The sequence below is a fragment of the Lathyrus oleraceus genome, chromosome 2 (assembly GCF_024323335.1).
Source record: "Lathyrus oleraceus cultivar Zhongwan6 chromosome 2, CAAS_Psat_ZW6_1.0, whole genome shotgun sequence".
Lineage (NCBI taxonomy): Eukaryota > Viridiplantae > Streptophyta > Magnoliopsida > Fabales > Fabaceae > Lathyrus > Lathyrus oleraceus.
The window spans coordinates 237,430,672-237,448,719 of NC_066580.1; the positions used below are offsets into that span (position 1 = coordinate 237,430,672).

At 36.6% G+C, this 18,048-nt stretch overlaps 1 protein-coding gene across 1 annotated transcript; it reads left to right on the plus strand.

Annotated features, from left to right (window-relative positions):
* The first annotated feature begins 7,718 nt into the window (after positions 1-7,718).
* LOC127122727 (uncharacterized) lies at positions 7,719-9,281 on the plus strand. The gene is made up of 2 exons (XM_051053021.1): positions 7,719-8,690; positions 8,787-9,281. Exons 1-2 carry the CDS (start codon positions 7,719-7,721, stop codon positions 9,279-9,281), a joined length of 1,467 nt encoding a protein of 488 aa, XP_050908978.1.
* Positions 9,282-18,048: the final 8,767 nt, after the last annotated feature.

The window sequence follows — 18,048 nt, forward strand, 5'->3', positions numbered from 1 at the left end:
TTCTTTTCTTAATCAAACTTGTAAATAGACTTAATTATAGATGACCTAAACTTTCAAAAGCCAAAAATAACTAACTCATTCAAACCATCTTTTAGGCCTTTGTGCCTTTCAAACTTAATTTTTGTTAAAAGCAATGCATCCACTTTGAAATTTGTATCACGAACTACGAGGTTTTGATCCCTCATTTTTATATTGGTACATAGGCACAAGTCCGAAGGTCTTGTCAAACACAAAAATATAATTAATGAATTCTTTTCTCATCCCCCCATAATATTTGTTTGTAAACATCACTTTGTACCAAATACATATGCACACAAGAAAGGGCTCCCTAGGAGTACCTAGAACACTTTGGGTGCTAACACCTTCCATCTGTGCAACCAACCCCCTTACCTATAATCTCTGACATTTTATTATTTTTTATTTGAAAACTTCTTACTTTTGGGTTTTGTTAGTACTTTTCCCTTTTCCCTTGGAAACAATAAAAGCGCGGTGGCGACTCTTATTATTTGATGTCTAGCTTATCCATAGCTTGACGATCATGAATTTACCGCTACAATAAGCAAGACATCAAGAGCCTAGAAAATGGTTTGAATGGGTTATTTCTTTTTGGCTTTTGAAAATTTTAAGTCATGTATAGTTAAGTTTATTTACATGTTTGATTTAAGAAAAGAAGTTTGAAAATGCAATGGCATAAGGCCAAAGTTTCTAATTTACAAAGGGTCTAAGTTTAGAAAATAACAAGTTCGAACAAAGTAGTTTTTAAAAGGAGGGAGAGATTTTGAAATTAAAGAGATTGGGAGGAGATGAAGATACTAATCCTAAGCATAAATTTAAAAGTTAAGAGTTGAAAAGATCTGACCGATGGGTAGCAATCCAATAGGCAAGAATGCCATATAGAAACCCCAAATTCCCTTGGACATTAGAATCAAGCAATAAACAATGCATACAATATTAATTTGAAGAGCAAGGCATCAAATAAAGATAGTTGTATCCAAGTTTTAACCATTCCATAATCTTCTTCAAATTGGCATATGTAGCAGATGAATTCCACAAGTCACAGGTTCAAAATAACAGCTTCATAATAATCACGTTGCAGATGAACTCAGATGGATCTTCAATGATGTATCAGATGAAGTTTCAAATTGCAAGCACTTGATTACATTACAGTTGGCATTGGCCAAGTCCTTTTGCATAGGGAGGTTGCCTAGATTCTAAGTCCAATTCCCCAAGATCAAACCAACAGTCTACATAATATTTTTTTAGGGTTTTTGTTTCTTATTATGTACATTGATGGTCAAAGACCACACCAACAAATAAAATATACACAAACAAGATATACCACACAATATGGTCCAAGTGGACAAAGTGAAAAGACATTAATATAAACAATTAGAATGGTATGAATAATGGAAAATGAATAAAGCTTAAAAACTAAAGTGCATTAAAATAAATGACTTGAAATTAAATGTTAGTGGTTAATGAATTAGAAGTTAGTATTGTTTTTGCTTTTGCTTTTTGGTCATTCTTTGGAGAACACTCAGCCCACTTATCACAAGCATGGATCCTCGAACCAAGACATCTTCCAAAGGAAGGAAAAAAGGCCAAGTTTCCACATAATCCCATGAAAGAGGGGAGACTTACAATCTCACTAACTAGAATGATATGCATTTTGTGTCAAAATTTAGCGCTATGTTAAGCAATCGTAATTGGACTTATGTAGAAGTCACAACTATTTGAGGTCGGGCAATAGAATTTTGGTGTTGATGAATGTTAGAGACATGGTATAATGGACTATGATCATGAAACATACCACACACAAAAAGAATATGCAAAAGAGGTGGCCTAATCTCATCCATACTCATGTTGATTTTTCAATCAACTAGCTTTAGGACTTTGAGATATCATAGGCCAAATGAAATGGATGCATAAAGAAGGGGAATTAGATGAAGAAGGATGGGAATAGATCAAAACTCAAATTGGTCAAAGGAGGACTTTTACCAAATTAAGATCATTCATTCATTTTAGGAGATGGAATGTACATTCCATCAATCCTCAAAATCCAATGATCTTAACCTAGTAAAGTCAAATCAACTTTGACCAAGGCCTAACAACACAAGTCAAACTCATACAAACCATCAAAATAGCTCAACACAATTATTTGGAATTTATTCAATTTTAAAAATACTAAAAATAATGCATTAAATTAAATATGGTTTGTCGAATTCCTAAAACATCATCAAAACACCAAAGAAATGGCCATGAGATTTATCATAGGTCAAACAAGGTCAAATGAGCTTGGAGAAAAAAATTCAGAATTTTTTTAGACTTAAAAGTATTTTTAAACAATTAAAAATATTCACAAAATCAATTAAATCATAAAAAATATTAATAATGATCCAAAAAATAATTTTAATTCAAAATATGAAACAGGAATTCATTTAAAAATTGTTGGTGAAACTCTCATATTTTTTGGATCAATATTAAAATTAATATGAATTAATGAAAATCAAATGAAATAAAATGAAAATTAGAAAATCAAAAAAACGTGGACCACTTGATCTCCCTCATTAATTGAGGTGACATATCAAGTGGACATGAGCGTGCGTTCCACCATACACCTGGTCAATTGTTCCACAGGCGTGGTAATTACTTTGGGCCCTTAGGATTAAAATGTTTCAAATGAGATCAATGGCTCATAACCTGTCCAACACATCACCGGCGCTGGACCTCCGGTCACCTTCTCAAGCGAGGTCCATCGGACTGGTTCACTCATCACCATCAAGAAAATGGAAAAAGAGGACATGATCTGAAAGAAAAAATGGCGTAGAGCACGAATCTGACCTCAATTTTAACTAACTCCACACATATAGAAAGGTATGAGAAGTTCAGTTTTGAGGTGTGTCAATTGAGTTGCTTCGATTTGACCTCAAAGCAACTCAATCTTCTTGACTACACTAGTAGGACTTCAGACAACCAAAGATCCAAGAGAATTGATGAGAATTGAGTGAGATTCGAAGAGAAGAAGTTTTCTGAAATTTACCTTCAATGTTGTGTAGAAATGGATCTTGCTTGCTTCAAACATGATCTGATCACACTTGAAAAGCTTGTAGAAGAGGTTTGGCAATGGTACAAAGCTTTGTATCCTGGAGTTTTTGAATCTCCAAACAGTGAGATTCAAACTCAATTTTCAAGTTGAAAATTCTCAGGTTTTCCTTTGGATGGTGAGGGTTTCAATTGGGGGGCAAAGTTGGCGCGCAAGGTGTGTTTGAAATGAGCTCCAATGGCCTGTATTTATAGCATTTGAGAGTGATATTTGCACACTTGAAAAATTGCAAAATTTGGACATGGTGATGCACAAGCTTGAATGGGCGTGTACAGGCCTATGAAGCAATCCAATTTGATCCAATTACATTTGTTCTGAAGTTCGAATGAGGCTTCAATGTCAAGGCAATGATATGTGGAGTTTTTGGCATTTTATTTTCTCCAATGATACAGCCCTGTTAAGACCATGCGCAGCTCTAGCAAATCTTATCCAAAATGTATGAAATTGGGTTCTTTGGAAAGATTAGATCAAGGGGGACAAGTTTGATGTTGAACACTTTTACATTTGGGACTTGGATCATGGTGAATTTTGAGGTGGAAGTTTGGAAATTTCAATATGTTGAAAATATTTCTAAGTGTTAAGCCATATATCTCAATATTCCACCTTACTAACCTTTTTATGTGAGCTTCAAATGAGAAATGTGTCTTCATCAAAGTTGTAGTTATTTTAAATACCTTCAAAATGGTCACCAATTTCATGTCATTTGGCTTTATAATGATAGAGTTAGGCATTTTTGAATTTGAGGAAAATCACTTGTTCAATGGTATAGGGCAAAAATGACCTATAATGTATCCTCATATCATATGCTTATAAAAGTTGATTTAGCTCTCACTCAAAACATAAAAGTTGAAGTAGACATTTTGAATTTGATTTTTTAACTTGGAAATCTTTCATCTCATAAAATTGAGCAAGTTATGGCCTTGGGAAGTTGACTTTCAAATTAGGGTTTAGACAAAATGACCTATAATGTTTCAACATATAAAATGATTTTCCAAGAACAACTAGCTCTAGGTCGCAAAAAGAAAGTTATTTGTAATGTCATTTAGAGTAACTTTGATCTTAAAAGCATTTTCATATGGTGAAAATTGTAGGAGATAGGGTCTAGGGAGACCCAGTTTTGATCAGATGAATTCATCTGGCCAACCACCATCAACCAACTTGCTAACCTTCAATTCTTTTGACTTTATAGGCTCATGGTAGATCATATATGCATAAGATGATGAATTTTAAAGTATCACTTGAGAAATTTGATCAATTGGTGAGATAGCTTGTTGGAGAAGTTACTCAAGATACCCAGTTAAACTAGGGTTTCCAAGGCAAACCACCTCCAAACTCTTGAAGAAAACTTGATCAATATAACATGTAGAGATAATTGAGACTCATATATGATGCTTTTAGATATTGTGAATCAATCCTTGGTTGTGCTTTTAGCCATGAGGGTCTCAAACCCTAGGTGTGGACTTGATAGATTAATGAGGATCATGCCCTACCTACAAAAAGTTAGGCAAATGAAAAGACATATTTTTGGTATTTTGGTTAGTGAAATGATAAAATACAAGTATGATACAATCACATAGTGCTTGGTGATCACTCCCAAAACAAACCCAATGAAAGAGTGGGTAAGGAGGATGCCAAGGTATGATCCCAATGCTAATGCATATGATGAAATTGCATGAGGGATCTTAGGGTCAATATTGGGGTCTTACAGCTGCCCCTATATAAGGACATTCTAACCGAGGAGGTGAAGGTTAAAATCTTCGTATCGACTCACTAGAATGGGCTTAAATAACAACATAGAAATAAATTTTGGTCCCTAAGAGACTTCATGATGCATATGATATAAATGTAAAAAGCAAATTCTCTATGGGGAAATGTTGCCACGAAGGAAAAGGAATCAGAGAGACCGAAGATCCGCAGGAGTATAATGCATTTCGTAAGGAAGACTCACTAGGGAGACAGAGACTCTAGGAGGGATAAAAGGTTACGCGTAGGCCAGGCTACGACTTAAAACTGATGGACGGACTAGAGGAATTCCTTAAAATGGAAGGACTCAGTCGGGGAAACAAAACATCTGCAGGGAATTACAAGTAGATCAGGATAAAACTGAAGTACTTGAATCATGCAGGAAAACTGATTTCACTAAGGAAATACACACTCCACTCAACTGGGGAAGAAATAAACTCCAACGCAGAAGGAACAGAAATCTACTATCCATTACCTTCTACTGGGTAATGAGATAATAAAAGTCTAACAGAGAGGACACCCGTCATCGGTTAGGATGAACATATCAAGGATGACTCGCTGGGAACCACCAGGAGGGAATATTCATTACCGGCTACTGAGTAAGAATAGCCTTGCTGAGGAAAACTGCAGAAAAATAGGATTTACAATTACCATTTACTGGGTAGAAGACCAAAGATGAGAATATCCGTCACCGGTTAAGGTGAATGATCGCTATATTCGCAAGTGCACGAATCGCGTCAGAGTAATATAAAAGATTATCGATCCCACATAGACCAAATCGTCAATTTATCGATTACTATTGTTATGATGTTTATCTAAGGCGGTACAAATGAGATATTGATGTCGTAAAATAACAGTAAATAAAGAAAATGATCAATACAATATAGATAAAGGTAGGCTTGAATGTATTTCATGTCAGTTAAATGATGCTTCGATTGTCTAAATAGAACTACTTATGGGGCAATATTTTCTACTCTTGAAAAGAATCCATTTAACAGGAACTGTCGCTTTCGCGTATTCAGAACGGAGTTTACCCTTAAATCAAGGCCTTTTATTGTCACTTATAAAAGGTACGCAGAACGCTAAAGTAGTAAACCTATTTTTAAGAAATAAGACTCGTAAGCTTAGTTGAAAAGTGATTTTGATTCGGAAAGTTTACCCAAGGAGTTTCCTGATTTTAAATCTATCAACGCGTCCGAAAACAGTTTCAAAAATCGTTTTTCCTTAAAGTGATAAAAATTCCTAGTTAACTAAGCCAGGGTGCTTTTGCACTCCTTGAGTAGTTAAAATTAACCAAGTTTGTTTCAGAAAACTCGAATTGAAAATCAAAACAACCCCTAAAGCATTTCTACAGATGCAATATGTGAAACATCTCTTTAACCGCGATCCTTACATTCTAACCTTTGAAAGATTTTGCCAGACATGGTAATACAAACAAATACAACGATATTGAACATGATGAAAAGAAGTTTAGAATATAAGGCGTGAAGAACAAGTAAAGCGTGTAAAACAATTAAAACGAGCAATAAAGATAATGGCGAGAAAATTAAATAAAGTAAAGACAATGGCAGGAAATTAAATAAAGTTAAGCATGGCAAGGAATTAAATAAAGTAAAGCATGGAAAGGAATTAAATAAATTAAGGCATGGAAAGGAATTAAATAAAGTAAGGCATGGCAAGTAAAATAAAAAGGCGATTAAATTAGAATCTGCTCCAAACGGAGGCTTTAAATCTGGTACAAGGAAGTAAATAAACCTTTGATTTTGAAAATAAAGATGACAGCAAAATCAAAGTTCTCCAACTCAATTACACTAAGGTGCGATAACCCCTTGATGTGACAGATTACCGCTTTTACAGATGATATTATAGTCTTAGTGTTGTAAACTAAGTTGGATGCTTTGCAAGTGAACTAGAACGACCTATTTATAGAGGAACTCAACAACATGCAAAGATCGGGATGCCCTTCAACTTCTCTTTAGTGGGAATGTGGAATTCAAAGGTGGCACCCGCCACCCCTCCATGGCACCCGCCATGTGAGTAAATGGGGAAGTTCATGGGATCGTGGCAGTTTCCTCCCGGTTAAGGGCTGATGTGTCATGGCTTCTCCTATAGCGGCCGCTATGTAGAACGCCACGAGTAAAATATTTGTTGAAAACCCTAATTTTTTGGTCTTTTTGCTTCGTTGCTTCTAAAAAGGTCCTGAAAGAGCTAAATACCTGAAAAAAAACACAAAAGAGAGCATAACACAAGCAAAATGATAATAAAGACCTAAAAAGCATGTATAATCCGAGTCAAATACGCGGTGTGATTTAGTGTGATCAGTGAACATATCAAGGATAGACTCAAAGGAAATAAAATCCGTCATCGGTTAAGATGAACAAATCAAGGATAGTCTTTCCTGGGAATTGTTAAGGAGGATACCCGTCATCGTTTAAGATGAACATATCAAGGATAAACCAACTGAACAAAAAGTAGGAATTACATCTACCAAATACTGGATAGAAGACCATCAAAAAGAAAATTCGTCATCGATTAGGACGAACATATCAAGGATAGACTATGTTGAGGGGAAGAACAGGATTTACAACTACCGGTTAATGGGTAGAAGATCGCAAAGAGGAGGAAATCCGTCTTGGGATCAAATTTGGGGTATTACAGGGACCAAACATGAAGAATAATCCTCTTCCCCCCCCCCCATGGAGACCCTACAGTGAACGCGATTGAAGATGCCTCTTATGGTGTTATGGTTGAGAAGGTTGATGATGTTAAGACTCCTTTGGTAGAATTCCACGCCCGATTGGTGGAAGTTGGCCTGATTGATGTTTGTCATGACATCTGTGAAGAGTGTGTCACACACCCAAAGGGGTGTTAGATGATACGAGATAATATTCAAGACTTGATGAACAAAGGAGTGCTTCAAATCTCCAGTGTTGGAAAGAATGAAGATGTGTCAGTAATTGAACCTTGTTTCAATTTACCTGAGCCGGTTGAAATCCCTTACTATAGTAGGAGAGTGATGCCTGCAAATAGTCATTTGTCACATGTTGATATTTGTATGCCTACGCCGCTTCCCTATGAAAGCACCAAGGTTGTGCCTTGGAAATATGAGATTACCGTTATGGACAAGATCGTTGAAGTAAGTGAAGACGGTGAAGTGACAGAAACTGTGAATGAAGACGTCACCAATATTGCAGGAATGAGCAGAATGACCCGTAGTGGTCAAATCTATACGCCTGAATTCAATGTGACTCTTCAAGTGCCAGCCAAGGAATCTACATTTATAGCTCCTGCTAAAGAACCTGAAGTGGTCCAATCTGAAGATGTTATTGAATTCATGAAGTTGATCAAGAGAAGTGATTACAAGGTTGTGGATCAGTTGCATCAGACACCATCTAAGATTTCTATTTTTTCTCTACTATTGAATTCCCAGTCCCATAGGGAGGCTTTGTTGAAGGTGCTTGCCCAAGCTCATGTAACACAAAGTATAACAATAGACCAGTTTGATGGGGTGGTTAAAAACATCACAGCTTGCAATACTTTAAGCTTTAGTGGAGAGGAATTACCTGAAGATGGACAAAATCACAATCGTACTCTCCATATCTCAATGAAGTGCAAAGATGATGCTTTGGCAATAGTTTTGGTTGATACCGGATCTTCTTTGAATGTGATGCCAAAGAGAACACTTGCCAAATTGTCTTATCAAGGACCAGCCATGAAGCCCAGTGCCTTGATAGTAAAAGCTTTTGATGGTTCCTGGAGAACCGTGATTGGAGAAGTAGAACTGCCCATATTGATTAGCCCTCACATATTCCCGATTACTTTCCAAGTCATGGATATTAATCCGGTGCATAGCTGCTTATTGAGGCGTCCCTGGATTCATGCTGCAGGGGCAGTTACCTCCACTTTACATCAGAAAATGAAGTTTGTAGTGGACAATCAGCTGATCATCATTTATGAAGAGGAGGACTTTATGGTCAGTCACCTTTCATACTTCAGGTATATTAAGGCTGATGAGGACGCTTTGGAAACTTCTTTCCAAGCTCTTGAAATAGCCAACGCCACTTTTGTGGAGATGAAGGACCCTGTTGGGAAAGCTTGTTCATCTTCCGCTTCTCTGAAAAGCGTCAAGTCTAGTATTGAAGGAGGGAACCCTGAAGGTTGGGGCCAGCTTATTGATGTTCGGGAAAAGCATGATCATTTCGGTCTGGGATATGTTCCTTCCGCTGAGAAAGGAGCATGTGTCCCTACAAAGGACAACACCCGAAGCATCCAGGAAGTATTCCTCAGTACAAGATTCATCCATGGAGATCAGGTCAATGCAATTGAAGACAACACCAGAGATGAAGATGAGTCGTGTTTGGTTTACTGGTGCAAGACAACTTTGAACAATTGGAAGGCGGTTGAGATCCCTGAAATTTTTCCTTTGTCAAAGTAATAATTGTTGTTTTTCCTTTCAAATCCTTAGCTTTGCCCAAGGCTAATGGATCATGTTGTAGGGCCCATTTTCATTTTCAAATAATCATTATCAATGAATGAAACGCATTTTGTTAAATTCTTATTATTCATTCATTTGATTTCTCTTAAGAAAATGGCAATCTTTTCAAACAAAAAAAACTTTTCATTTGTGCATCTTTTATTTTTACTTTTCTAAAAAAATCAATCATTCAAACATGCAGAATAAATGATAACCTCGTTGAATCCAATGACTTTACTCCCTCTCATAACTTTGACTCCCCTATCTACCAAGCGGAAGAAGAGGGTGAAGAAGATTGTTACATCCCCGAAGAATTGGCAAGGCTGCTCGAGCACGAGTCCAAAGCCCTTCAGCCACATGAAGATTTGGTGGAAACAATCAACCTTGGCACAGAGGAAGAGAAGAAAGAAGTCAAGGTCGGAACCACACTTGAAGCAAGCGTCAAAGAGAGATTGGTCAAGCTGCCACAAGAATATGTGGATGTATTTGCATGGTCATACCAGGATATGCCAGGCCTGGACACCGACATCGTTGAACACAAGTTGTCGCTTCATCCAGACTACCCGTTAGTAAAACAGAAACTCCAAATAACAAGACCAGATATGGCTCTGAAGATTTGTGAAGAAGTAAAACGATAATTTGACGCTGGTTTCCTCGCAGTGGTGAAGTACCCACAATGGGTAGCTAATATTGTACCTGTGCCTAAAAAGGATGGCAAGGTGAGGATTTGTGTTGACTATAGGGATATAAACAAATCTAGTCCAAAGGACAATTTCCCCCTATCACACATTGATACTCTGGTAGACAACACTACGAGGTTTGTTGTATTCTCATTTATGGATGGATTATCTGGATACAATCAAATCAAGATGGCTCTGGATGACATGGAGAATACCACTTTTATTACCCCTTGGGGCATGTTTTGCTACAAGGTGATGTCTTTCGGTCTCAAAAATGTCGGGGCAACTTACCTGTAGTGGGAAATTCATGATCGTCAAGCTATTGACAAGCTAGAGATCAATTAACAAGAGTCGCCACCGCGCTTTTATTGTTTCCAAGGGAAAAGGGAAAAAGTACGAACAAAACCCAAAAGTAAGAAGTTTTCAAATAAAAACTAATAAAAGTCAAAGATCACAGGTAAGGGGGTTGGTTACACAAAGGGAAGGTGTTATCACCCAAAGTGTCTTAGGTACTCCTAGGGAGCCCTTTTTGTGTGCATATGTATTTTGTACAAAGTGATGTTTACAAACAAATAGAATGAGGGGATAAGAAAAGAATTCATTAATTATATTTTTGTGTTTGACAAAACCTTCGGTCTTGTGCCTACGTACCAACATAAAAATGAGGGATCAAAACCTCGTAGTTCGTGATACAAAATTCAAAATGGATGCATTGCTTTTAACAAAATTTAAGTTTGAAAGGCACAAAGGCCTACAAATGGTTTGAATGAGTTAGTTCTTTTTGGCTTTTTGAAAGTTTAAGTCAAGTATAATTAAGTTTATTTACAAGTTTGATTTAAGAAAAGAAGTTTGAAAATGCAATGGCATAAGGCCAAAGTTTCTATCTTTTTGCAAAGTGGTCAAAGTTTAGAACAAAAGTAGTTCACACAAAGACGATTTTTAAAAATGGATGGAGAGATTTTGAAATTAAATAAATGGGGAGAATATGAAGACACTATCCTATGTACAAAAATTAAAAGTTTAGAGTTGAAAAGATCTGACCAAGTGGGTAGCAATCCAATAGACAAGAATGTCAATAGAAACCCAGAATTCCCTTGGACATTTTTTAGAATCAAGCAACACACAAATGCACAATTATATTATCTTGAAGAGCAAGGCATCAAATAAAGATGGCCTCATCCAAGCTTATCCATTCCATGATTTTCTTCAAAATAGCCCATGTAACAGATGAATTCCACAAGTCACAGGTTCAAAATAAGAACTTTACAATGATCATGTTGTAGATGAACTTAGAAAGGTCTTCAAAGATGTATCAGATGAAGTTTCAAATTGTAAGCACTTGGTTCTTCAATAAGTTGGCATTGGCCAAGTCCATTAGCTTAGGAAGGTTGCCTAGATTCTAAGTCCATTTGTCCAAGATCAAGCCAACAGTCCACTCAAAAGTTTTTTAGGGTTTTTGTTGTTATTATGTACATTAATGGTCAAAGACCACATAAACAAGCAAAGTATACACAAACAAAATATATCACACAATATGGTCCAAATGGACAAAGTGAAAATTACATTAACATAAACAATTAGAATGATATGGACAATGGCAAATGAAATAAAGTGCTAAAAGTAAATTGCATTAAAGTAAAAGCTTGAAATTAAAAGTTAGTAGTTAGTAGGTTAAGAGTTAGTATTGTTTTGCTTTTCCTTTTCATTTCAAGACATTCTTTGGAGAACACTCAACCCACTTATCACAAGCATGAATCCTTGAGCCAAAACATCTTCCAAAGGAAGGAAAGAAGGCCAAGTTTCCACACAATACCATGAAAGAGGGGATACTTATAATCTCACTAACTAGAATGCTTATGCCTTTTATGTTACAAATTTAGCGCTATGTTAAGCAATCGTAATTGGACTTATGTAGAAGTCACAACTATTTGAGGTCGGGGAATAGAATTTTGGTGTTAATTCATGTTAGAGACATAGTATAATGGACTATGCTCATGAAACATACCACACACAAAAAGAATATGCAAAAGGTGTGGCCTAATCTCATCCATACTCATGTTAATTTTTCAATCAACTAGCATTAGGACTTTGAGATGTCATAGGACAAATGGAATGAATGAATGAAGAAGAGGAATAATATGAAGTGGGAGGGGAATGAATGAAATCACAAATTGGTCAAAGGAGGACTTTTACCAAATTAATATCATTCATTCATTTTGGGAGATGGAATGTCCATTCCATCAATCCCCTAAATCCAATGATATTAATTTGACAAAGTCAAATCAACCTTGACCAAGGCCCAACAACAAGAGTTAAACATAAACAAAGTCATCACAATTGGTCAACAAATTTATTTGACATTTATTCAATTAAAAATAAAAAAATAGTGCATTTAAATTAAATATGGTTTGTCCAATTCCTAAAATCTCATCAAAACACCAAAGAAATGGCCATGAGATTTATCATAGGTCAAACAAGGCCAAAGGACCTTGGGTAAAAAATTTCATAATTTTTGGACATTTAAAAATATTTTTAAACAATTAAAAACAAATGAAAAATCAATTAATTCATGAAAAATATTAATAATGATCCAAAAAATAATTTTAATACAGAATATGAAAGAGAAAAATATTTGAAAATTTTTGGTGAAAGTCCCATATTTTTTGGATCAATACTGAATTTAATATGAATTATTGAATATAATGCAATTAAAATAAAAATTCAGAAAATGAAAAATATGTGGACCATTTGATCTCCCTCATTAATTGAGGTGGCAGATCAGATGGTCCCTAGTGCGCGTTCCATGTGGTCACTAGTCAACTGCGCTGCACATGTGGTAATCAAAACCAACGCCTAAGATTAAAACAAAATGAATGGATCATGTGATTCAGAGACTTGCCAATGCATCGCCGGAGCCAGAGCTCCGGTCTTCTTCTCCGGTGAACCTCACCGGACTGGTCCACCATCAACCATCACTAAAATGAAAAATAAGGACATGATTTTAAAGTAAAAATGGCACTGAGCTCGAATTTGGCCTCAATTCACTCTAACTCCCAGTATATTGAGAGATACATGGAGTTGAAATTTGAGGTACATGAACTGAGTTGCTTCGATTTAGCCTCAAAGAAACTCAATCTTATTGCCTACATTGGTAGGACTTCAGACAACCAAAGAATCAATAGAATTGAGCAAGAATTTGAGAGAATCGAAGAGTTCAAAATTTCTGGAAAATACCTTCAATGGAGGTCTGGATTCAACTGATCTTGATCTTGCTTGTGCTTGGTCTCACTCACTTGCTTGCAGAAGAAGGATTAGATGGTTAAGAGGTTGTGGATTCCTGGAGATCTGAATTTCAAAATAGTGGAAATTCAACCTCAAATTCAAAAGAATTTCTCAGGTTTATCCTTTGCAAAGTGAGGGTTTGAGATGGGGGATCAAATTTGACGCGAATGTGTCCTCATTTCTGAGCAATTGAAGCTCTATTTATAGCCAAAACAGTTGATAATTGCACACTTCAAATCATTTTCCAATTTTGGCAAATGATGATGCAAGGGTGCATGGGCGCGCACAGGCCCATGAAATCATTGCTTGAGGTCCACAAATGAATGTTGGAAAGTATGAATTGAGCTTGGATTGCAAGGAAAATGTGCATTGATGTTTGAAGTTTGATCCTTGCCAAGTGATGTCACCCTGTTCATGCCATGCGTAGCCTATGCATTTCTTGTCCAAAATGAATGAATTTGACCTCTTTGTAAAGGTGAGATCAAGAGGAACAACTTTCATGTTTAACACTTTTTCATTTGGAGCTTGGAACTTGGAGAAATTTGAGGTGGAAGTTTGGAAATTTTTGACATATCAAAATATTTCTAAGTGTCAAGCCATATGTCTCAACATTCCACCTTGCTTAACTTTTTATGTGAGCTTCAAATGAGAAAAGTGTCTTCATCAAAGTTGTATCTCTCTCAAATACCTTCAAAATGGTCACAAATTTCAGGTTATTTGGATTTTAAATCATAGAGTTATGCATTTTTGATGTTTGGAAAAATCACTTGATCAATGGTATAGGTCAAAAGTGACCTATAATGTAACCTCATATCACATGCTCAAAAAAGTTGAATTAGCTCCCACTCCAAACATCAAAGTTTAAGTAGACACATTGATTTGATTATGAAACTTGGAAATATTTCATATCATAAAAATTGAGCAGGTTATGGCCTTGGGAAGTTGACTTTCAAATTAGGGTTTAGACAAAATGACCTATAACGATTCAACATAGAAAATGATTTTCCATGCAAAACTAGCTCTAGGTATCAACATGAAAGTTGTTTGGAATGTCATTTAGAATAAGTTGTCTCTTGGATTAATTTTCATATGATGAACATTGTAGGAGATAGGGTCTAGGGAGACCTAGTTTTGATCAGATGAATCCATCTGGCCAACCACCATCAACCAACTTGCTAACTTCCAATTCTCTTGACTTTCTTGGCTCATGGAAGATCATATATGCATGAGATGATGAATTTTGAAGTGTCCCTTGAGAAATTTGATCAAATGGTGAGATATCTTGTTGGAGAAGTTACTCAAGATACCTAGTTAAACTAGAGTTTCCAAGGCAAATTACCCTCAAACTCTTGAAGAAAACTTGATCAATATAACATGTAGAGAACATTGGGACTCATATATGATGTTCATAACCATTCTTGAATCAATTCTTGGTTGTGCTATTTGTTCATGAGGGTCACAAACCCTAGATGTGAACTTGATGAATCAATGAAATCATGTCCTTCCTACAAAAGAGTTAGACAAGTGCAAAGACATATTTTTGGTATTTTGATTAGTGAAATGATAAAATACATGTATGATACAATCACAAAGTGCTCGGTGATCTCTCCCAAAACAAACCCAATGAATAGGGGTAAGGAGGATGCCAAGGTATGATCCCAATGCTAGTGCTTACGATGGAATTTCATGAGGGATCTTAGGGTCAAAATTGGGGTCTTACAGCTGCCCCTATTTAAGGACATTCTAACTGAGGAGGTGAAGGTTAAAATCTTCATGTCGACTCAGTAGAATGGGCTTAAATAACAACATAGAGAAACAAATTTTGGTCCCTAAGAGACCTCATGATGCATATGACGTGAACTCAAAAGTTAATGCTTTATGGGGAAATATTGCCACAAAGGAAAACAAAATCAGAGAGACCGAAAATCTGCAGGAGCACATTGTATTCCGTAAGGAAAACTCACTGGGGAGACAGAGACTCTGGGGGGATAAAAAGGACTTATGCGTAGGCCAGGCTACAATTTAAAACTACTGGGGGACTCGAGAAAATCCATATAAAATGGAAAGACTCAGCCAGGGAAAAAACAACATCTGCAGGGGGTACGAGTAAGTCAGGATAAAACTAAGGTACTCGACTCGTGCAGGGGAACAACGATTTCACTAAGGAAATACGCACTCAACTCGACTGGGAAGAAAAACTTCAACATAGGAGGAGCAGAAATCTATTATTTACTACATGTTACTGGGTAAGGAGATAATAAAGATCTGACAGAGAGAACATCCATCATCGGTTAGGATGAACATATCAAGGATGACTCGCTGAGGATTTCCAGGAGGGGAAATTCATTACCGGTTACTCGGTAAGAATAGCCTTGCTTGGAAAAATTGCATAAAAGATAGGATTTACAACTACCAGTTACTGGGCAGAAGATTAAGGGTGAGAGTATCCGTCATCGATTAGGATGAACATATCAAGGATAAACTCGACAGGGAAGAAAATCCGTCACCGATTAAGATAACATATCAAGGATAGACTTGCCTAGAAATGCCAAGGAGGATACCCGTCATCGGTTAGGATGAACATATCAAGGATATACCAAGGATTAGAAAACCGCCAGAGAGAAAATCTGTCACCGGTTAGGATGAACATATCAAGGATTAACTCTGCGAGGGGACAAAGTAGGATTTACAACTACCGGTTACTGAGTAGAAAACCATACAAAGAGAAAATATGTCACCGGTTAAGATGAACATATCAAGGATAGACTCTAAAAAGGGGATAAAATAGGATTTACAACTACCGGTTACTGGGTAGAAGACCAAGGAAAGAGAATACCTGTCATCGGTTAGGATGAACATATCAAGGATCGACTCTGATGAGGAGCAAAAATAGGGATTACATCTATCAGTTACTGGATAGAATACCATAAAAGAGAAAGTTTGTCACCAGTTAGGATGAACATATCAAGGATAGACTCCGCACAGGGGAAAAATAGGATTTACAACTACCGGTTACTGGGTAGAAAACCAACAAGGAGAAGAAAACCCGTCATCGGTTAAGATGAACATATCAAGGATTAACTCTCTAGGGAACAAAATAGGGATTACAACTACCTTTTTACTAGGTAGAATACCAAAAATGAGAATATCCGTCACTGGTTAAAGTGAACATATCAAATTTAAACTCAGGCAGGGAAAAGAAAGATATATGTCACCGGTTAGGATGAACATATCAAGGATATACTTCCTAGGGACTCTATTGAGGAGAAAAGAATGGTACTTTTGTCGGGTATTGGGCAAGAAGTAACAAACTGCAAACTAAGAAGAATATTACCAGTTACTGGGTAATAGGCTCTTAGGGGACCAAAGTATCCATCTAGGTAAGAGCTAGAAAGAAAATAGTCAATCAAGACTCAACCCATTAAGGACATAACTCAAGGGGAGTAATTCCATCCAGGAAATCTATTGGAGAGGAAACTGAAGTAACAACCATCCACGAGGAAACAAACTCAATTGGGAAACAGAGAAAGGTTAAAGTCTTTCTGCTTAGGGGGCTGACACTCTACAATTGAAGGAGGACAGACACTAGATTTGGTATGGGGATAAAATATCGCCATAACAGAGAATAAGAATCTCAAACAAATCAAATATGAAGATGCAGGATATGCAAATTATGAAATTATATGAATGTATATGTATACATGATGGTTATGCTGACAAAACAATCACAAAGGATAAAGAGGTGTCGCAAAGAAATTGAACCACCGATACAATCCTCGGTCAATCCGCACAATATGGAGACAACTGCTGGAGAACAGAGAGATCAACATCCCAAAGGTTCACACCTATCTGGGGAAAGAGGAGATCTGTTGAGGATAGAACATCCAATTTGTGGGGAATTTTAGGTCAACACCATAAAAATGGGAGACAACCCTACAGAGAAATAATCAACAAAAGTTGCTCAGAAACCAGGAGGAAACTCTGATTGGGAGAAAAATAAATGGCGATTGGTGGGGACACCAAAGCGATCTACTGGGGAAGATCAACCATCTCTAAAAATCAACCTTGCTGAGGAAATACGAACTTCGCTGGAGAAGGCAGAAACTCCGCTGGGGACAGCAGAAACACTGTCGAGGAAAACAACACGCCGCAGGGTATCTGAATCAACCAGATCAGTTGGGGACAAGGAAAGAAATTCCACTGAGGATCAAACACTCCACCAAGGAACTGAATCAACACAAACGTCTAGGGATACCCGAAGGGTTAACTGCTTGGGGAACCTCTGATGTTTCACATTTAAGGACTTGTTGTTCATTGAAATGCTATTCATATTCCTTTTAATTGCTTTGAAAAATTCTTGCTTTTATATATTAAAGAAAACTTGATTTTAATTTACAAAATTAATTTCAAAATGAGCATAATAAAATTTAAAACTATTGGCTGAAGTAAATAAGAGTAAAAACAATTTGGGTAAAAGCTCAACTTTATTTAATAGAATGGTAGTCTGTAAATGACAAGATTCCATAGATTTTTTACAAAGTTGAAAATGGTAATTTACATGGAAAAGGTTACATTGAATACAAATGATCCTTAATTCTTCTACCAAATCTTGATATCCAGTGTGCTTTTTGACCGCTACTGGGGTGATGGATCGATGTCAGCCCTTGTGCTCAAACAAGTCTTCAAAACACTGAAGATCAGCAGAGTGCAGTTACTTGCTATAATCCCTAATTTTTGCATAAGTTGCCCCAAAGCGAGGTACTCAA